This window comes from Amphiprion ocellaris, chromosome 22 (assembly GCF_022539595.1).
Source record: "Amphiprion ocellaris isolate individual 3 ecotype Okinawa chromosome 22, ASM2253959v1, whole genome shotgun sequence".
In the NCBI taxonomy this organism is placed as follows: domain Eukaryota; kingdom Metazoa; phylum Chordata; class Actinopteri; family Pomacentridae; genus Amphiprion; species Amphiprion ocellaris.
The window spans coordinates 14550599-14573692 of record NC_072787.1 but is presented as its reverse complement, the minus strand read 5'-3'; the positions used below and the strand labels follow the sequence as shown (position 1 = coordinate 14573692).

Below are 23094 nucleotides of genomic sequence, written 5' to 3'. Positions count from 1 at the left end.
TTGCCACAAAGGAGGTTTGTAGGAGCTTATAGGTTAAGAAGTACATATCAGCAGGCTTACGTCCATAGGCTGGCATATGGGACTTTCTCTTAACACCTAAAACTGCTTCTGTTTTGTGTTGGGAATATACATAGTCAAAATGTGTATGACATCCATCATTTAGTTTCAATTTCAATGTCTTTCCCCAGGAATATAAGCAGGGGCAGAAAGATGGAGGCTGCTATGTAAACTATTTATAAGTAAAAATCCATTAGTCTTTGTGTGATCAGTATATACAGATATGCTCAAATAAAACACTAGCACAGTATTTATTCTGTTGGCTGATGCAGATGCAATCCTGTGCCAGGTGCCCATACATCTGTTGCTCAAAGAGCAACGGCTAGCTCCTTCAGCTGGGACCTCAAGCGACAGTAAACACAAATGTGTACATACCATAATGAGACTGACAAGATGTGTTGTAAAAGATGAGTCATAATGACAAGAGAAAGCAAGTGTGTTTGTGTGTGTGTGTGTGTGTGTGTGTGTGTGTGTGTGTGTGTGTGTGTGTATATACATACATATATATATATATATATATATATATATATATATATATATATATATATATATATATATATATATATATATATATATATGTATGTATATATATCATGACTATTTACATTGTAGATTCTTACTGAAGGCATCAAAACTATGAATGAAGACAAACACAAACCGGATGGGATGGCATGTCGCTGCAGGATGCTGTAGTAGTCATGCTGGTTCAGTGTGCCTTCAATTTGGAATAAATCCCCAACAGTGTCACCAGCAAAGCACCCCCACACCATCAAACCTCCACCTCCATGCTTCATGGTGGGAACCATGCATGTAGAGACCATCCGTTCCTCTTTTCTGCGTTGCACAAAAAACATTGCGAGTGGAACCAAAGATCTCAAATTTGGACTCATCAGATCAAAGCACAGATTTCCACTGGTCTAATGTCCATTCCTTGTGCTTCTTGGCCCAAACAAATCTCTTCTGCTTGTTGCTTTTCCTTAGCAGTGATTTCTTAGCAGGTATTTGACCATGAAGACCTGATTGGTCAGTCTCCTCTGACCAGTTGATGTAGAGATGTGTCTGCTACCAGAACTCTGTGTGGCATTTATCTGGGCTCTAATCTGAGCTGCTGTTAACTTGAGATTTCAGAGACTCGGATGATCTTATCCTCGGCAGCAGAGGAGACTTTTGGTCTTCCTTTCCTGGGGCAGTCCTCATGTGAGCCAGTTTCATCGTAGCGCTTGATGGTTTTTGCGACTGCACTTGGGAATGCAGTCAAAGCTTTTGCAATTTTCCAGACTGACTGACCTTCAGTTCTTAAAGTAATAATGGACTGTCATGTCTCTTACTTAGCTGATTGTTTCTTGCCACAATATGGATTGACAGTTGTCAAATAGGGCTGTCAACTGTGTACCAACCTGACTTCTGCACAACACAACTGATGGTCCCAACCCCATTAAGAAGGCAACAAATTCCACAAATTAACATTGACAAAGGAACACCTGTGAAGTGAAAACCATTTCAGGTGACTACCTCATGAAGCTCATGGACAGAATGCCAAGAGTGTGCAAAGCAGTAATCAAAGCAAAAGGTGGCTACTTTGAAGCCACTACTTCAAACTATTTCGTTTACTACACAATTCCATATGTGTTCATATATATACATATAAATATAGATATATAGAGCTTGGTTATATGTTGTGTATGTCCTCCATCTTTTATTGCCTGTCATAGTTTGTAAGGAATTAGCTCCCATTGGGCCTAGGGCTGTACAGTGGAAGCAGACTCAGGATAAGGAGGTGCCATGTTAGCACGGAGGGGAGGGGAAGAGGAGATCATCTGACACAACTATGTCACTTTATCAGCCAAAGACTGAGACAGTGTGACAGGCTAACGCTCACAGCAAGCGCACACACAGACAGTGACGAATCTCCAAACAAAAGACGTTCAATTTGGAGCGAAATTCGTTATCTGAAAATAGATAGGATAGAGAAAAATGGTTCGAACGGTCTTCTGCTCCAGTGAACTAAAGTGTTAGCACTGTAATAATCTGTGGAGCACGTTTAAGGGGACGACTTTAAACCCAAGCATTACCTGATTAAGAGTGCTACTGCTTTGACAGTGGAACATGTAATTGGACAAGACAGAGCAAAGAGCAAAGTGAAGCACCATTCTTGCTCTGCCATTCTCTCCATTTACACAGTCCCCTGCTAAAACACTTGGTGTCAGCCAGGTCAGGTAGACCCAACAACTATAGCTATTTAACCTCTATTTAGCAAAGCAAGTCAGTGACTTGCTCAGAGAGTAACTAACAGGAGCTAAAAATATGTTGCAGGCTGTGTTTTCCTGTAAAATTATAGCAATTGCCATGTTGCTGACCACTGCTGATCCTTGCCTGATGAAAAATTTACAAGATGTGTTGTGGTAAAATGTGACTGAAATAATGCTAATTTGTGTCAAACAACACCCTAAACACTTGTGATATATTACATGATATATGACATAAATATTCCATTTATACTGATGAGGCAACGAATTGCAAGGTGTCATCTAAGATCCCCTAAATTACTTCATCTCCTGTCAACATCACTATCAGTGTCAAAGAACTCCACCCCAGCAAAGAGATTTTAAATTAAAATATTGTCAGTCAACACCTGCAGCAGAAGCATCAGTGTAGCATCATCACTCTGCCTCTCCTACTAATCTCCTGTCCAATGAGTGCCTTTGTTTGCTACTCCACAGCCAGATGAGATAGGAAGCAGTTTTGTTTTGACAGCCCACATCTTCAGGTGCCAAAAACCACAAATCTCTGCAGTAGAGGCATTAATGGAAGCACTTTAACATGCAAACAAACACATGCACACCAACATACTCCTTGAGGGACAAACTCCAGTAATCTGACAGTCCTGTTGGAGGCAGAAATGCGGTGAAAATTATAGACAATTTCAGTGCCTGCACATATGAATTGTTGGCATTAGTAGCATAAATATAAAAAAATAAATAAATAAATGAGCTGAAGAAACCTCTCAAAAAAAAAAAAAAAAAACCAGCAGCAAAGTAGCACAGCAACAACTAGGATAGAGGGAATTGCTGGGTCACTCATGGCATCTTCATTTTAAAATCCACTGTTTCCACCTGTCTTCTTTGCCCTCTACCCCAGATAGAAAAGACAAGACCTGCTTTATTTTATCTAATTACCATGAACAGATGTTATTAAAACCAAGAGGCAACAGTGCATTTATCCTATTAGCAAGTGGTGTGTGTTCTGTAAAAGGGCTGACATTGTTTGTCTCTATTCCAGGCTATAAAACGTCACCGTTATCCAAATTTAAAAAAAAAAAAAAAAAAAAAAAAAAAAAAAAAAAAAAGCACATTAAACAGTCATACTGTTGCATCTGGGGAAGTTACACAGCAGGTGCAGGTTATTCCTCTCAGCTTGTCATCCTTGCAAAATAAAACAAAGAACCTCCATGTTTGCATGACATGAGCCTCTTAAACCTAAAAGATTATAAAATAAAACCTGGATTTTGAAAAAAATCTGAAGTCACAATCCCTATTTATAACCAGTCTGTGTATTTTGCCTTTGTCTTTTTTTTCTTTACTTTACTGTATTTGGATTTTCAGTGTTTATGCACATCTATGTTTAATAGCTGTACAATGCCAGAACATTTTGATGCTTTCTATTGGCATTTAAATTGTCAGTGGTCATGTTAGAACTATGACCACCGAATAATAATACATGTGGTGTCAACCTCTAGTCACCACCTCCCTTTCACACTTCGATCTTAATTTGCATTTTAAATATTTATTAATACGTAATAAAAATATAGAAGCAGGTAAGTTGCTGATTATATAGTTAGTAAACTGTGTTCTATGTCATTCTACATTTAGCATTGTTGCACTATCTGGAAGTTCCTACATATCAAACTGGACTTATGAAAAACATTTGTCAACTTTGAAATTATGTGGACTAATTGAGCAAATTACTGGTAATTGCTTGTTAATAAAATAATCTGTTCAATACAGCCACTGAGGTGCTGATTTGCATGCATACCATGTGCACCTATTCATACTGGTCATTTCACTTGCCATTTATTGTGGGAGTTAATGGGGCAAGATACGAGGCTCATGAACCTGTGCAACCGTTTATGTTCACTGCGATTAATAAAAGGAAAACAAGTACAGCAGCAGATGGGTTTATGCTCAATTTTGTCACAGTATTAGCCTACTGTACACCCACACTGTACAGTATGGATGGAAAACGCAGGTCAGCTAAGGAGATTCCCTACCCCACTGAAAACAGTAAAGATAAAGCACGCAGAACCACATTATAGGTCACTGAAGGAACACTGCTGAGTCAGCAGAAAGAGAGAGAGAGAGAGAGAGAGAGAGAGAGAGAGAGAGAGAGAGAGAGAGAGAGAGAGAGAGAGAGAGAGAGAGAGAGAGAGAGAGAGAGAAAAGTGGGGGGGGGCTGGGAGAAATCACACTGGTCAGAGTTTGACCCTCACAATGTGTACAGAAATGAAAAGCCTGAAATCTGAATCCCCGCATTCCTCTGGCTTTATGACAAGCCAGTGAGAAATGCTGCTGCTTTGCACGTCATTCCATACTGCCTTAGCCCGGCCTGCAATGGTGGGGAAAGTGTGTCGTTTACTTCCACCCCAGAATAAGGTTGTATGCACGGCTTTCTCAGGACCGATTCACACTGCATATTTTTGGACCACCCACCCAACTCCAGCAGGCAGCTTGCTCAATCCAAGTTTTCTCTCCCTCCCTCAGTGCCAAGGATTCCACCCTGGGCAGTGGGAATGGTGCCAACCACATGCTAGCACCCTCGCTAGCATCCAGTGCCACAAACACATTGTGGCAGAGGGAAATGCAGTTCACCCACTCACACAAATTAAGACACCGCACTCTCAAACCTTATCTATATACCCAATCTGTCACATAGACTCATAATTTCTTCTGTTACTCATAAAGATTTTTATCTCCTTTGTTTGAACATGTGCTATTTATTTGAGTTATTACACCAGTGATGACTGTGGAAAGAGCAAAGAAAGCCCAGCTCTGAAAATGAAAATTAGCTACTTACATGTTCAAAATAGTATCAGTTATTAGATCTACCATATTGTACAGCTAAGCAATACCAGGCTCGCAACACAAGGGAAAACAGCTGCAGAAGCATTGTCACACAGTCATGTGACCTCTGCTGTCTCCTCTGTTCAAGCCAAACGGGCTGAGGGCACCTTCTTAGCAATGAGCAGCAGACACCACAATATCATTTAGCTTGAGAGATCAATATGCACTTTGCTGTGGCTGACCTACATAAGTGGAGGAGCGTGGACTGTTGAAATCATTGGACTGCCTGTGAGCGTCGGGATCCTTGGAGCCCTGGTGGAGCCTACATAGGAGTAGGGCATGAGGCAAGCTTTGGTGTGAGGTTACTAATCTCAGTATTTAAAAGATTACACTCTCAAATAGCTGTCAAATAACTAACCATATAATTATTTCACAAATCAAATGCCACCCTATCAAGGAATTCTAAAAATCTGACAGCATTTGTTCACCAAGCTTAGTGTTCTTGAATATTACATTTAATCAGCATTCTATACAGTGGATACACATCACAAATCGATCCTTTTCACAGGTACACACAGGAAGAGAATGGCTATGGCAAAATGGTGATGACAGACAAAATAACAGCTACCAGTGGGAGTGAAGGAGACCAGCGATCAACATATTACACCATCCCCAAACACTTGCCACAAGGAAACAACATCCAAAGCTTTGGCTTCTACCACTTCAGTCACGTCAGAATTGAAGAAGAGCTCATCAGTGCGGTCTCCAGCACACCCCAACCTTACACCTGCACTCACTATAAATATAAAGGGCAAAAAACGAAGCTGTGATACCTAGGTTTGCTTTTCTGAAATTATAGGCATACAGAAAGTTTGTTGTGTGGGCTACGTAGCTATGATGACCGGGTACGATGTAATGAACATTTATGTAGACAGGTGAATTGTCACACACAGTCACAGTTTAACAATTAAAGCATCTGTGACACAGTGGCAATTGTCAACTTGAGCCCTAAACTTTATCACAGCTGTTGGGACTACAACTAGTGGGTCACTACTGCAGTGCATATGTGTGTGAACTAAAAGTAAACAAAAGCAGGTAAATTGTCACTTTTGAAGTGCAGGCTAGCCAGTTTGACTCAGTTTGACTCATTTGAGGTAGAATACATACAACAGGGTTACATAGACAAATATTAGAGTGTCTACTCACAACGACCAGCCACAAAGCCATTGGTGACGAGCTAATTGTTTTATATGTAAAATCTTTTCAAGATTTAATTTGATATACTATTTGCTAAACAAATAATAACATGGGAATCCCTCTGCTAGCCTCTATCTGACAGCACTTTACCTCACTGTTAGATCTTCGACTATTTAATGACAAACAGAGAACTCAAATTGTTGCTGGAAAGCATACGGAATCAGTTAACCTAAACAAAAGATCCTGTGCAGGCTGATGTTAACAAGACACGACCTACTCTCAGCGCAGACAGATGGGATGGCTGATTTGAGGTCAGCTAATAACACAATGACAACAAGCCTCGAAGCAGCGAGGGAGTAAATACTCCCCACTTCTCCTCTTCCATGTCAGAGCCCTCTCAGCTTTCCATCAACCATCGCTGCTTTGCTTTGGATGCCTCTCCTCTGCCGTTTCACCCTCCTCTCTTCCTCTGCTGTAAAAACCTGGCCATTACCCCACAGCTCATCCCTCACGCCCACCCAGGACCTGTCACACTGCTGTTTCCATGACAACACAAACGCAGAGACAGCAGGGTGAGATGCCCAGCGAGACAAGGCAAACAGATACCAGGGGGAGGGGTGCATCATGACAAGAAAACACTGTAGACCTTATACAGCATGTGATGGACAGATAACACAATGTAGTCCGATCTGTTACATCTAACCAGAAAAGACGCCACATGGTTCCCAGTGTATTTGTTTGCCCCTGTCTGGTCCAACTATATGTCTTTCTCCCAGTTTGGGATGAACACAGTTAATGTTATTGTTAATAACTGCACTGTTTCACAAACTCTCTTGAACTAGTGAGGTCAGTGCAGACTTTGCATGTGCAGATTGAGTATGGACACTGATACCCTGCAACAACAATGTGAAAACCCAGATTCCAGCCAGCTTCTAAAGGGCTCAATGTTGTCATTTGATACTGCTTTTAAAAAGGAGCTCAGGAGTACACATTAAAGAGCCTGTGTAAGATAGGGGCGTATGGTGCTGTTCAGGGGCAGGCTGTACTAAGCAGAGACAGGGATGTCATTTTCCTGCCTGGTTCAAATGAGTCAACCTAATGTTGTTAGCAAAGAGAAGTGTGCAGTAACAAGAGGAGTAGTGTAGTTCACTGGTGAAATGTGACATGTTTGAAAGGGGACTGATGTCATCATTTTAACAGTTGTGTATTTAAATTATCTAAGCAACCAAAGTATTTTTTACTTGCCTACTTGACGTTAGTTGTAACACAGGTAGACAGCTGGAATGCTCCAACAAAGCAGATCTAAGATTGTGAATTGCATATTAATAAGAATTATATAAAAATAGGTCAATCAGTAAGTTTCATTATTTAATAAATCTGTTGACATATTCAAATTGCTTGTGACCATACAGAAACCAAAAGATATTCAATTTACTCTCATAGAAGATGAAGGAACTAACAAATATTAAAAATTGTAATCTGCAACTACAACTCCTAAAGTAAAATAAGGCAGTAATTGATTACTTTCTACTGACAAACCAACTGATCGACTGTTTCAATTCTACACTTGTATTAAAATCCTAGAGGTGTGTCGTAATTCTAAAGTAGGTTATAATTAGAATTGGATACAAGTTTGAAAGAAGTGAAATTGTTAGGAATGGGACCTCATATGATTTAGGAATTCATCCCTAATTTACGTGTTAAACAAATTAGACCCTACAGTTCAATATTATTAAAAACAATAATTTAAATGAAAGAAAGCAGGGAAGATGAAAAAAGAGATGTCTGTTTAAGAACTCAGATGACCTCAGCAGTAATAATCATTCCAGGAAGACCCCATTATAGGGCTCAGGCTAAACACTATTATATGATGACCTTTTAAACTCTCTCCAAAGCCTTAAGATGTTTTGAGAGTCTTTTGAACCTTGGAGCAACATGACCCCAGAGATAGTTTTTTTCCATGCTTGTCTGGCAATATAATTTATGGGGCTGTGACATGATTATAGATTAATGTACCACTTACTTTCTCATTTTTCAGTCCATAAAATGTCAGAAAATTATGTTCAAAAAGCCTCTCCGAAATTCAAACGGGCAAATGCCTCGCTTTGTCTGACAAAGAGTACATGACCCAAAGTAATACAGTGAACAATCATAACAGACAAGCTGGAACTACAGAAAATTGTTATTTACGCTTAAAGAATTACTCAAAATGTCAGTGAATGCTGTGAAGTTTGTCTTTCACAAAAGGCCTGCATGAATCAAAATGCATAAAAACTGAAGTCAATTTTAACAGTGCCGTGGGGCTGCAGTACGAAAAAACTCATTACTGGGCTAACGCATTACTCCTCCAGTGACAGCCAACAATCCAAGAACTGACAGCAAATGCAGCAGAACAAGGGTCAAACGATTACAGTATCTCAGGTGACGCAACAAAGCAATCTATCGCAGGGCAAAAGTCAGTGCTTACAAGACGAGGCTTCTATCTAAGTGCACTGCAACACACTGTTTTGTTTTATGAAATTCTGAACACACACTGCACAGGTGGTAGGAAGTCAAAATGAGCAATGTAGAAAGATGGGTTTACTCATTGTTGCAGGAAGTAAATTTCAGGATTGAGTGGAGCACAAGTTGAGATAAGACAACTAGCATCCAAGAGAATTTTTTTTCCAATCATGTGAAGAGATGGACATCGCTATGCGATATACCTGTTGCTATGGCTTTACTTTACAAACTACTCAGGCAGCGAACTACCTTCAGGTAACACCCTTTGCACAAACTGTGCCAAGTTAGTGTGAGAAAAGTTCCAGCCAGTTATCCTTGTATAAACATCCACATACTTGCATACATGCTTGCAGGAATTCTGTCATGATTCCCATCAGTCAGTCATTCTTTTGCACTGGTAGATCAGAACCACATAAAAGCATTTTCCCTACATATTTCTGTTAATATGATTTAATGCAGTCTAGTATGTCTCCACTTTGAAGCAAAACAAACAACACAGGCGTGGGCATTCAACAATACCACATGCTGCAGGGGACACAGTACTGCATTTGAACAGGACGACATTCTTTGCAACTAACAGAGGGCTGTCACAGGCGTCATAAGTATGCTCCATGTCCTAAACTAATACACCCTCAAATTTAAAATCAGGTCAGTCGAGGAGCACATTTCTGCTTCTTGCAATCAAGAACATTTTGATCTGCCTCTATGCACAGACTTGTAGAGAGTGAGTTTTGTTTAACTGCAAACTATAGAGTCAATAACTTCTGGCACTATGCCTTGGAGATAAAATGTTGTTCAGGCTGGCAGGAGGAATACATTTTAAATGGCTGACAGGCAACACATGCACAGAGGTGAAAGGAGTAAATACAAATTACAAAAGCTACGCAGATTTTTTTCTCTCTCTGTCCTTTTCCACGTACCTGCACATTCCTCTGGTCAAGCTGATGAATATATGTAAACAAAGCGCACTTATGCAACACACTGAAACAAATAAAGACCTACATCTCCTTTTGTTAGACCTTATTGCGGAGACCAGAGCCAAAATATGAACCACAACACTACAGTGTTCTTTTAAACTTCTTGAGAGTTCACTTTGCATATGACTGCTGGCAGATCTGACTGAAATCCATCACGTCACATTTTCATGGAGGCAATGAAGTTGCAGCGAGACCACAGCTGGACAGCATGTCATGTTAAATCCCACATCGGTGATGTGACAAGCACCAGGCACCATCAGGTGGGCAGAGTGATGCAACAGAAAGTGCTCAACTGGTTCCACGGGATGCGTTCCTCCAGCATTACTGAGAGGAGCGTTGACAGTCATTGAAATGGCACAAGCTGTCTGCCTGTATAGTCCTGAATCAGTCAAGCAGGAGGGAGAGCACTGCGAACAGCATCCCCCCCACACTGCATTAGTGCCTCACATTTTCAGTTCAGCTGAAGGTCCCACCTCTATTTACAAGTCTACGATGACACCTCAGGGAGTCCCTAAAAACTGTGTTGCCACATTATTTATTTGCACATAATTTCAAATGTTTTGACACCTTCGGAAAGCAACGCCACAACATACTGGATGCACTCTGCACACTTCCAACCTTGAATGCATAGCCACAATCTGGGTTTCTGGTGTGTAGCCAGGGACAACTTTCTATTTTTTTTCTCCTCCAAAATGTTTCAAGTTAAAGTTAAAAAGTGCTTAGCCTCGCTGCTAACTAGCCCATCAGTGGAGCACGTCGACAGTCCACAGAAACAACAGAAACATTAGTTCAGCAAAAAAGAAGACTGGCTCCTGCAGCCTGAACAAATGCAGAAATTTCTTCAACTTACAAAACGTAGCGAGAAGTGAAGAGGCTTGTTTAATATCAAAACAAACACGGTTAACAACCCGCTCAAACCCATGCTGATTAGAACTGTCCCTACTCACTCGTATTTTGACAACGACGTTCAACCAGCGACACTAGCCTGCAGCTACACTGTTAGCATGCTAACTACGCTCCTGGTACAACTGGCGAACTTCGTCCGGTGTTGTAGGCACGGTCACTCGCTCACTTAGCACGAAAAACAATGACACATGAAAGTATTGTGCACGCCACATTTTCACTTTTCCCCCAAACGTACATGTGCCCACACGGCCGCCGAATAAAAACGACACGCAAACGCTGCAACAACTCCATTGCAAGCTCGCTGTCCATGCCGTCTGATTAAGTTTGCTGCAGAAAACACTATTAACACAAGCGGCGAGCTTAGCCAAGAAGCTAACGCTTGCTAATAAGCTAACGCCGAAGCGAGAGCCTGTGCCAGACAGACACACAACCGAGATTGAAGCCCTCGCACTGGATCACGGATTTCACAACGAAAACGCCGCGTCGCGTCTCCACAAGGAGCACAAACGCGTGTGGCTACTTACGATTTAATACTTTTGGCTGTGTCCTCGCTGTTAAATTCCGTTTATCCGAAGCAGCTCTGACCTTCGCGGTAGTGAAACAACATTTCTGCTGGCTAACTGTGCCGCCATGTTACTCCTGCTCTGCAAACCAATGCTGAGTGTTTATCTGGCTGGTAGCTGCTATCCTCCCCCACACCACATCACGGGGCTCCAGCAGTATCAACTCACTCTCCGCCGGGGGGTTCGTAAGCAATCCTACGGCGATTTACCTGCCAGGATGACACGGTGCTTGTGGTTTGATTGCTGAGCACCAATTTGTCCACATTTAAATACTAACAATTACTGAGTCACACCACGCTGCCATGCCAATGTCAGCACTGTTTAAATGTGTGTTGTGGTTTAAAAGGTGAGCAAACTATAACCCCCATTGCAATTGTGGCTTCTCTAATATATATGTATGTATTTATATATGGCTGACACAATAGTTTAATCTGGAGCAAAATGTTAATTAAGGTCATAAAGATTCATGTGACCCTGTATAAGAGCTCTACCACTGCTTGTGAAGGGAATATAGATTTTTTTTTCAATTGCATCACTTCAACTTTCAATTTCAGTACAACCTACTGACATTTTCACACAATACAACTAGTATAATAACACAAATCAGACAGCATATGCAAGATTTTTCATTATAAGACACTGTGTCGTTCTGGTTGTTTTCTTAAGAAATGGTGGAAAATATTAAAACACTAAAGGCTTTAGAAATGGTAGAAATAAGAGTGTCCTACTTATTTAGCCACCTTGATTTACTGTCTGGTCAACTATCCATGGACCAAGTAAGCAAGCAGGCGTTGTTTTTTAATTAAAACTTGTGTAACAGCGCCACCAAGTGGTGGATAGATGGAATATGTGGACTGTAGAAAGACAAACTCCATGAAGACGCTCAATCACACGTCACCATTTGTTGAGGTTTTTCTCACGGAAGGAAAACGTGTGCTCAAGTAGAAGTACGAATACCAAAGTATTTAAATACTCTGTTACAAGTACACGTGTTGCATTCACATTTACTCCTAAGTAAAACAAGCTTTAGCGTCAAAATAGTCAGAAAAGTGCCAAAAGTAAAAGTACTCATTATGTAGAATGGCATGATTCAACTGAGTGTGTATTGCTGGATTATAATTACTGTTGCATTTATGTGTTCACCACTTTAATGATGGAGCTTTGAAAGGTGGTTCACCTATTTCGTATCTACTGCTTCTTAGTTGCCGAATCTATATTGAAACATTACAACTGTTAATTATATTTTGCATTATTAAACTTAATCTCCAGATAAATTAAACTGGCAGATAAGTGCAGAGGAATAACATTTATATTTGGCCATGAATTGTAGTGGAGTAGAAGCATAAAGCAGCAGAATAGGAAAAACTCAAAGCTCAAGTAAGTCAAACGTATACTTAAGTACAATACATAAAGAAATATACTTAGTTACTTTCCACTACTGCAAAAGGACAGAATTTGCTTTAGGCATCACAATAGGAAGTACATTTAGTTTAATATGTTCCTCAGTGCGGATGCCTTGCCTTTGTTTTATATCCTAATTTTGTGAATTTGTAGGTTTTCGTGAAAATGTGGTTAGCCTTATATATTATTAACCAAATACTGTATATTAAACTGTAATTGGCCATTGAGATAATGTACATGTCACTGTTCAATACAGAATTTTGATCCTGGCAGCCTATAGAAAGCTGTGAAGGGTTACTTACTCCTTCATGTTGGAGTGGGAATTTATAGTTATTCAACATAAAACTGAATAAATAAGATATGTTAAAGCTGAATATTCAGTGCATTTTACAGGACTTGCTTTTGGAATCTGATGAAAAAATTAATTAAAAAACTCCCGAAAGCAGCAGGAGTGAATTGGGAAAGAACTCTTAATACCACCACTGTGCTCCCTATTAAATAACTAGAAACTTCTGCTTACAGTTCAAAAGTCACTGCATTTAAATAACAAAACAGTATATATTTTTACTTTTTATTTTTTTGGTATCACTGTTGCCAAGGAGAATTCCTGCATTTCTCTCTATATTATGTCTCTATAAACCACCCTGACGTGACTTATGTTGCGACTTGCCGCTGCATGAATAAAATTGAACTAAATCTAGTCTGTTTCTTCAGGCAAAATATAAAATGCGTACACTACCATTACCACAGTCAAATAACAAATCTGAACGTTCATGTTTTTAATAGAACATTTTATTCCGTTGCAGGCTGAACCCTCAGGACAAGTTGAGAAAACCATATGCTGCCGGAGGCAACCATGACTCACTGCTGTGTACCTAAAATTAGTTAATGGGTTTATTCTTTAGAATAAGCCGGCGTTACCAAGGTGACTGATTCTTACAATACAGTCGACTGCACCCCATAGCTTGGTAAGTTCCATTTATGGCATGTAAGTAAAAGGCATATAACAACAGTCAATCAGGCTCATTTGGCACAGTCAATAGTTGGTTAGGGGGGAAAAAACAAACAAAATATAGTTGTTTCATTAGCAGTCCATGCTTTTATAAGACATCCTTCTGGAGGATATATTTTAAGGTAAGCGACAACTGCAAGGCCAAACAAATACAGTGAAACCATTCCACTTAGACAGCAAAATAAGGCAGGACCATACGAGACAGAGGGATTCAGTCAAACTCACTAAAGGGACGGTTTTCGCCTGATTAAGTCGTTTCCATCTCTTACAAAGTCATATCGTTCAAAATTAAAACATTAGGTGTGTTTCCTCATGAACAGTACTATACATACAACTGCAACCGTTTCTGTATAAATTCATGGCAACAAACACGTTCTTTTGTGATTTACAAAGCTGTTCTGAACTCCAGTAAGAAAATGCTACATCAGGTTACTACATCTTTGCTGGCAGTTTTGCACAATACTGACTGTGAATCTACTTCTACAGCATGTCGCCTCCTGTTCTCCTCGATGGCTTTTATAGACTTTTCTTTATTCTATCCATGAGTGAATATCAAAAACTACTTCCATATACATTACTTTCCATCTACAGGTGTCTGTTGATGACCGACACGGTGAAAACAATGTGCTGTGTGAGTTTGAGTCCATGGCATGAACCCAGCCCTATATTAAAGATGAGAGAACAAGATTTTTTGCTACCTTCACTCATGGAAAAATAAGAGACATTACAAGGAAATTCGGAAACTCTAAAGGCCCTCGAGACGGGGATGGGAGAGAAGCTGAGCGAGCAGTTATAAATACAAGGAAAAAAGAGAAATAAAAGACAAGCTGGAATATACAGTATTAAGAAAAAAACGCATGAAATGACCTTAACTGGGAGAAACCTTAAACACTGAAGTGATCATTCCTGAAATTTTAAAATTACACACTCTGTACAAAAACAATCTGTATCAATAGGCACTTCTTAAATAAGGTCTTTTTTTCATAGTTTATTTCTGAATTTGTTTTCTTTTCATTCAAAATGGAAAGCTGGGCAAAGATTCGGAAAATGAAGGTGTGCTGGATGCCTGGCGACAAGCAAAGCGAAATGCATTTGGCCCTTGAAGTCCAGCTGGGAGGTCCTCTGTCCTGTGTGGGAGCTGAAAATGAATGTCATGGTCAAGGAGCTGGAGAATCTGTTGGCGGGACGCAGCCACGAAGGCGCCGGGAGAAATGGTTTCTTTGAGATGGGGGCCGATAGAAGGACTGAGAGGAATGTTTCTATGAGGACTTCTCTTTTCTTGCTCGTGGCGAATCAGCTCCGTGAGAGTTCACTCCATTTACTCCATTGGCTAAAAACAAAGGACGCATCCAGGTTAGCCTCGTTTAAAGAGCAGGTAAGCACGGATTGTATTCATCTATTGTTATTTCACGAGAAGAATTAAATGCATGGATTGCATTCAGAACTAATACGTAACCTTGGCCCTGTTTACACGCATATTGGTGTTCTTTAAAATGATTTTCTATGGCCTTTTGTCGACACGCAGTTTTTAGAAGACTCCTTCCAGTTTGAAGATATTCAAAAAACTGTTTGCAGAGTTGACGTGCAAACAGGAAGAACCGAGTGTTTGAATTATGATGTTAGACTGTTGTGTGCTTTGTTTACCTGAGGCGATTTTGTGTAATGACAGACGGAGCCAAAGTAGTGCTGGTGCTAACCTGGCTAACAGGACTTTTCACATGTTTATGCTTAAATGTGCAGTTCCTCGTACACCATACTGAAGAACAGAGGCTTTTAAATTTGTCAACAAATACGATTCTACCCTTTATAAATGCACAGTTGTTAGTAGCCTACCAGAACCGTACATAGTTAATTTTTTCAGACTTTTTTTTTTAGGCATACATGGCTTTAAAATCAGTCTGTGTTGTATTTCTGCCTGTTGGTTATGGAAGCTCTTAGTGCACACAGGAAGAGGAAAAATCTCATTTTAAAAAGTAATCATATGTGTGGACTTAGCCTAAGTTTATTAGGATTTATTTTAAAAAGTTCCTCTCTAGTTGTTGGTTTAACATCTAAAACTCACCTCTGTGTATCAAAGTTACATATTTAGAATTTAGTTCTATTTTCAAATAAAATAATTCCCTCCTGACACCTATACACCACTGTTTTCTTGAGAATGTCCAGATTGATGAGGTCCCTGCCTCTCTCTCCACCAGTCTCACTGCAGCTCAAGCACACCAGCTCATCTATGACTGCTCAGACACTGCCGAACAATCTATGCTACGTAATGCCAATTTGTAATTTAACCATGCATTTTCATAGCAGAAACTGACTGTGAAGGATAATGGGATGGACAGCCCTACTCTCCAACATGACAAGATTGGTTCTCATGATTGTTAGTGGTCTGAATCCGTACACTGCAGTTTCACGGTGGGAAACCCTTGATTTTTACCTAAAGGTCTGTATCACTTGTAGATTTCTTTTATTTACTCCATATTTCATTTGTGTTTATTTTATTAAAGCCTTGTTTTTTTGCTTAGGGAAATAACTGATGCTTTACTGAAGAATCTCTAACAATATTCAAATCATTGTGCTTTTTCCCTCACCTTTGTCTTTCTTTGATTTGCTTTTGGCAGGAACTTGTTTCTTTTTCAAGGTCTGAGCTTGGGCATGCTCTCTCCACCGGCGCAACTGGAAGTTGATAAATTTCCACATCATGAAGGCCTGTGTGAGGCAGATGGCGGCCAGGACAGTTATCCTAGTGGACGGAAAAAACAGTCAGCGTCTCAAAAGGTAAGTAAAGATTACTGTATGTGTGCTACAAAGTGACACTGGAAAATTGTAGGTACAAATTTGGGGCTCTCATAAGTCCTACTCTGAAATGAGATTAAAAGAAAAATCTGCCAAAAGGCGAGTACTCAGTAATATTGAAAGCGATTCCTAATGACACTGAGTGCGAGGTAGTGAAATAAATAGTGATTTATAGCTTTGTAAGAGAAACAGAGGAAGAGTTCTCTCACTCAGCCTTTCATTTGCTCAGCATAAGATGTATTGTGGATGTTCACTTTATCCTCTTCAATGGAGTTCTTGCTGAACCACTGATACAATGTGATGTAAAAATTCTTAAGTCTACAATGAACCTCTTGTTTCTTCATTCAAAACAGAACAAATAGCAGGTAAAATGTATACAGAGCCCTATTGCATCTGTGCAGGGAATATCTCAGTGTCATAGTATATTTACTTTTGGCCTATTGGAAACATAACAAATGAAGAAAATTAACAAACAATTAAATTTTGCATCATCTTTGGCACCATAATACTGTTAAAGATATATCTGAGAGTTTATACTTCATGGTTTGGATTTTAAAAGGCTATTATTTGTAGATTTTAAAAGCAGACTCAATCTACTTCAATTCTGTAAATAATTTCAAACAGATGTTTCTGGATCAGTTGGTCATATTTCTCTTACCGAACAAACAGAACATTAAAGTTTCCTGCAGCCAAATCAAAGCCTTGATTCTCAGCGGTGGAGAGGCCAAAGCCCACGGTGAGGACGGACAAGGACAAGGTGAGCAGCCGTCCAAGGACAAACAAGACCGCCCATATGGTGAAGCTGTGAGACGAGAGCATGACCGTGACGACACATTCAAGACTTCTCATCGGCACCAGCTCTCAATTTGAAATCATGCTGGAAGCTCACCCCATTTGTCTGTTCTCGTTGCTGAAGTAGACCAGTCGGGACACGTGGAAAAGAAGCTCGATGAAGTAGTGCAGCACAAGCAGGACCAGGCCCAGACGATTCAGACTGAAAGACAAGAAGACATCTTTAGAGACTCCTTTATTACAAGTGACAGGAACAACACTGGGAGACACCACTGATTCTCTCTTGAAGGGCTGTATACAAACACAAGCTCCACAAAATCACACACTTAATTGAAGGCTTTCTAAAGTGGCGGCTCTTACTTCAGAATGTAGGCGCCAGCGATGTGGACCAGGTACAGGAAGACGTACACAAGCTGGCGTGGAATATCCTCCTAAACAGTAAACACAGAGGACGGGAGGCCAAGAACGGTCAAAATATTTACAGCAGTGTGGCTCTGCACGTTGATTTAAGCAAGACGAGTACGAGTCTTTGGAACAATGCTACACAGCAGAGGAAGCCAAACAAGAAATGGCCTCAGGGCACAAACAGAAGTAACAGTACGGCATCCTACATCCAAAACGATGGGGCCCCTGCACACATACACTTACCTTCTTTGTCTTTTGGAAATACAGTTCTGGGAGAGCATGTAACCAGTAGCCCAGCTGACAAATGAAGTAGAATTTCATCTGGAATCTGAAAGAAAACAAGAAATTTAAATGTTTTACAAGTCAGATTCATAAATGAAGCGCTTAACAGTGACTTCCAAGCCTAAAATTACAACTTACGGCATGAGTGCATGTGGATATCCCTCCCACAGGTTGACTGGATTGGACAGGAAGTTTTCCTAAAAACAAAGAAGCTTTAAAGTTAATTTTTTTTGCCTTTTTCGGCTTTATTTGATAGGTGCAGTGGAGACAGACAGGAAAGGAGGGAGGAGAGTGGGGGGAAGACATGCAGCAAAGGGCCACGAGCAGGAATCGAACCCGGGCCGCTGCGTTTGGGAAGCCCCTGTACATGGGTCACCTGCTTAACCCGTTGAGCTATCCGGGCGCCCAAAACAAAGAAGCTTTAAAATACGTTTTTGGGCTTAAAACATGAGCACATGCCAGTTGAAAACTATACGTACAGAAAGCAGGATGCTGGTGCCCCAACCAAAGGAGAATAAGTAGAAGGCGCTGAGCTGGCCTGACTCATTAAACTTGCTGTGTTTGGTTTTGGAGAAGTGCTTCTTCCTGTTGATTTTCTGCGAACACACACCATAATGTAAAAATGCGGAACTGTTCACAGAGATTAAAGACTGCGTACTGGAGTGTCTTTCGTTGTCTCACTTACGTCCAGCACGTACTCCTGGATGATGGCGTGCATGATGATGGCCACCAGCATGTAGAAGAAGATGGTGGCCAAGTCCTTGATGCCGTGGTGGAAGTAGTTCACAGCCGTCTCCTCGGGGGCTTCTGGAGAACACACAAGTCATGCAGTGACAGTTCATTTGTATCCAAAATGTCAGATCCACCCGCCGCATGCAGGCTTTTGATCCTTAATATTACCTGCTAAGCTGCTTAATTTAATTCAGTCAAGTGATTCACAAGTTTAATAACCTTAATTCCTAAGGTGAGGTGTTCGGATTAGTGAGTCTCAACTGTGCAGTATTACGCCACTGAGAAAATGCCTGACTCATAGACTGTATTAGCACACTGTCACACTCTTCTGTCTTTCTACAGTTACATATTTTCTCTTCAGCCTGCAACTCTGTATCTGTGAAACAGAGATAGGCGGTATATGAACACAGTTTCCAGCAAACAGTTTGAAAAAAAAAAAAAAAAAAGCCTGAGTGGTACCCCTTTGCCCACCGTTAATGGAACCACATGAAGAAATCAATCCAATTGTTTGCAAAAGTCAGCACTAACAAAAAAAAATGCAATAGCGTTATTAAATTTGCCCCAGTGCATTCGCTGCAGAGAGACTTGGGTGCTGCATGTTATTTGTCTTATTAGATAGAAGCGGTAAATAAGTTACAGAGGTAGGTAAGTGGTGAAGTCTCACAGATAAGGACTGGAACACCAGCCGGCAGCCTGCAAACCTTCAGCCTGTGCACCACAGTGTGAATAAGTACTCAGATGGTGCATTCCTCTAACAGTATCTGAAGTTGGCAAAGAAATTGTTAACCTTGAAATGAGCAGGACTTGAATTGTGAGGCCTATATTACACCTTAGCACAAATTCGCCTGGCGCAACCTTGCCACAAGAGAACTTTATAAATCAGGCGGACTAAATTTAGCTCTAAAGGGAAAAACGAGCTCTCAAATGGGTTTGTGTAAGGCCACGTAAGTACCGCTCTGGAATCCAAATGAGAGGCTTCCAGCAAGAAAACTCACAAGAAAATACTGCATTATAGACTAAAGACCAAACATTCACACATCTTCTGAAAACATCTGTTCTCACCACGTGCCGATATTTAACTTACCGTTTGTTGATATGGTGACGTTGTATTGGACAGTGATGAATAACACTGCAAACTTTGAGGTCACCTGTAGATAAAAATAAAATAAAATAAACAGTATCGTGAAAATACCCACATAGCTATTTATGGCAGTCATGTAAACCTGGACCAGACAAATGCAATTATGCACAACACATGTATAATGTAATTTCACACAGGTTACAAGGGTTACTAAGTCTTTATTTTATATACACACACATATATATTTTTTTTTTAAAATTTTATATATCAAGGATACCCTAAAGGTTAGACTTTAACTGAGGCTTATTGTACATAATAGTATTAAAAAGAAATGAACAAATTAGTTTTAAAGTTTTATTTGAACAATATATTTGAATAAAATTCAGGCTTATAATACTCAAATACCTGCCAGAACTATGCAACCATGTGGGAGTTACACAATACAAATATGGCAACAACAGATAAGGGTGATAAAGCAACATCAAACTACTTTTTTCAGTTTTTCATTAAAAAAAAAAATCAGGGCTCTAACTCATGAATATGCCAATTGTCGTTTAATCTGTCAAATATCTAAATAAAAGGTCCCATATTGTAACCCTTTTTATTGTGTTAATGTATGTCTAACTTGTCTCCAAAAGGTGCATTTTAAGTTTGAGCTCAAAATATTACACAGCTGGTTAAATCTATTCCTGGTTTTAGCTGGATAAATGGGATGTTTCTGTGTATTGAGCTTTAAATCCAGCAGAGCTGCTGATGCCTACACCCTTTTCATTTAACATATATGTAACCAGTGAAATTATTAATGAAGATTAATCTTGAAAGCTAATGTTCAAAAACAATTTTAAAAAAAATAACAATTTTGCATAATATGGGCCCTTTAATTGATGAGTTGCTTGGTTTATAAAATGTCAGAAAATTGTGAAAAATGTCAATCTTAGCAAAAGATCACAGCCTCAAATATCTTGTGTCATCCACAACCTAAGGATATTTATTTCATTGATATAAAGAAGAAAATTAACCAGAAAATAATCAAATTCAAAAAGCTGGATTTAAATAATTTTTACATTTTTCAAAAAAAAATCTAATTAATTTAGTTGTAGTTTAATTATTAAAATAGTTGACGGCTGATCACTTAACTGCTGCAGCTTTACTACAAATGATAAATAACCTTTATATATGCATATGTATAACTGTGCTATTAAAGTGAAATTTCAAAAATGATCCATCCATGCAAATGCACTGGAGGAGCAGCAAACACAGATGTATCAAGTTACCCAAATAACAAGGCTGCACGTCCCTCCTTCACAACAAAATAGCTACGTGGGCGATAAATTAGTAGTAAGTGCAGCTAAGAAGCGCTATTTGTCCTTTGGAGCGTAATTCTGAATAAATTAATATTTTACTAAATATTTCTGCGGCTATTCTGCTACAACACATACGCTGCGGCGCCTGACAGAAATTTTATTTTGGAAGGCACACACGGGAAGCAGTTTTAATTTCTAGCCAATGGACACTGGCGGCGTTGCTTTTTTTACTGAGGATGAAACACGCTTGAAAATGAACCATATTTGAGTTAAAGCAGAGCAAAATGCATGCCAGAGACGGTCAGTGGTTGTGTGATTGGGCGTCTGCTGTCAACCTGCAGCCTCTAGTTCCTTTTCTAAAAACGCTCTTTAGCTCCAAGGACAACTTTCAGTTTTGGTGCAAGCGGGTTTCGGCGATGACAGCCCTCTCAATCGTTGTGTGATTGCCACGTAACACATCTACGCACAAACTAACCGCGTCCAGACTGTTGCAAAATAAAGCAGCCACCGAGATGCTACGGCTACAGCGATGCAAACTTGCAACACACTGAAACATTTGCACCAACCCGATTGCGCATAAATAACTTTTAAGTGTTTTTTTCCCCCCACTCACGCTCACAAACCGCAGGGCCTGGAGAGAAGTCGTTTGAAATATCGATTCGAGGATGAGAAGCAGCCAGACGGAAAATAAACTCGAGATAATTTAATATACGGAATACACTGATGATTGGCTGCAGGGTCGAGTTCGTACAGGCGCAAAATAAAAAACCCAGGCGAGGCCACGGCGCACAGAAAACTTTCGATCAGGGGAGGAAGTAGAGTGAAGAATGGATCAGCCAGCCATGTCAGTTTCCAGAAGAACAGATGGGGAGTATTCGGCTTTCTGTCCACCAGCAGTCGGTCCACTGCGCCCTCCGAGCATCCCCTCCGACGCGCGACCCACTATTAAAACCCATTCAACATGTGGACTTACCTCAAACATCAGCCCGAGGAGGAACACCATAGCAACACAGGAAACAATATCTGCATGGTTCTGGATGACAAACTCATGGCTTAGCACCGGCGGGTTCTTGTTGGTCTTTTTTCGGATCCCCATGTCGACGCGATTCCGTCCAACTTTTGCTTTTACGCAGCGCAAATGTGGCCTTTTTTCCTCTATCAAATGACACGATATTCTTCTGTTCGCTCAAAGTCCCCCTCCTGCTTCCTACATGCACAGGGCCAGGCAGCAATTGAATGGCGTGTCACTCTTCTACTAGTGGGAGGATCCACGGAGAGAGCCACTGCGATTGACCAACGAGGCTCTTTACGCACAGGAGAGGAAACAGCTGGGGCTCTCTGTCGCTGCCTAGAGGTTTGGAGTGTAAGGAGTAGTTCAGTGCCTGAAGATGGAAACTGTTTTCAACCATAACTTACACTCAGGCTCAGATTTTGGAGTTACTGACCAAAGCTACAACCTCCAAAAGTCTTGTTTCCAAATGCAAAAAAGCAGATTTATGTTCCCATTTTGAATCAATATAAGAGCATTGTTTTTTCATTTTACATTCAGATTTTTTCATGTTTCCCTTTAAAACCCTCTCCCATCTTTCCAGTAGCTTCTCCTCAGTGTAAAATGATGCTCTGCTGCTGCGCAAAAATGCCTCATGCTGTGATTTGGCTGCATCTCCGTGCGCTAGGACTGCTTCTGTGCGCTTGCAACACATCTTTCCGATTTGTGCTCTCCACTCACATCTTTGTGAATCAGCCCCGTCAAGAGACGCCGTAAGGGGCAAAGGAAGTGCACATGCAAAGAAGCAATGAGGATTGTGTTGGTCAGTGTCATACACAGCATTCAACTGGTGGTGGACATTTGTTCTACAAATGTCTGAGAAGCAGTCTGGGTGACATATCTGATGACAGATCTCATTCTTGCAACAGATGTAAACTCTCACCGGTTGACCACATGCACATGTTTTGGTCATGCCCCAAACTTACTGAATTTTGGCGTGGCATCTTTGATACCTTAGGAAGGGTCCTCTGCCGTACAGTCAACCTTG

At 40.4% G+C, this 23094-nt stretch overlaps 2 protein-coding genes across 6 annotated transcripts in view; both read right to left on the bottom strand.

The window, feature by feature from the left end:
- The window catches only part of ncoa2 (nuclear receptor coactivator 2), a 57684-nt gene extending 46307 nt beyond the window's left edge, over positions 1-11377 (bottom strand). For 4 of the 5 annotated variants that reach the window (XM_023297761.3, XM_023297764.3, XM_023297763.3 and 1 more), the window contains exon 1: positions 11221-11377. The gene's annotated coding sequence lies outside the window, so the exon portion shown is untranslated. Of the gene's footprint in view, positions 1-10640; positions 10784-11220 lie in introns of those variants that run through there. The other variant, XM_035942693.2, reaches the window with a different exon arrangement.
- A 2057-nt stretch (positions 11378-13434) lies between these two features.
- On the bottom strand, positions 13435-22306 carry tram1 (translocation associated membrane protein 1). The gene is made up of 11 exons (XM_023297766.3): positions 22032-22306; positions 19758-19821; positions 18627-18748; positions 18421-18537; positions 18080-18138; positions 17903-17987; positions 17615-17685; positions 17352-17456; positions 17121-17264; positions 16258-16409; positions 13435-15002 (listed from the first exon to the last, which is right to left on the bottom strand). Exons 1-11 carry the CDS (start codon positions 22152-22154, stop codon positions 14932-14934), a joined length of 1113 nt encoding a protein of 370 aa, XP_023153534.2. The 5' UTR covers positions 22155-22306; the 3' UTR covers positions 13435-14931.
- Positions 22307-23094: the final 788 nt, after the last annotated feature.

Coding starts and splice junctions, on each gene's coding strand:
- tram1 (XM_023297766.3), bottom strand. CDS start 22,154: ATGGGGATCCGAAAAAAGACCAACAAGAACCCGCCGGTGCTAAGCCAT. Junction 17,988..18,079: donor TATCCACATGCACTCATGCC/GTAAGTTGTAAT, acceptor GTTTTCTTTCAG/ATTCCAGATGAAATTCTACT. Junction 17,457..17,614: donor GCTGGCGCCTACATTCTGAA/GTAAGAGCCGCC, acceptor CTTGTCTTTCAG/TCTGAATCGTCTGGGCCTGG.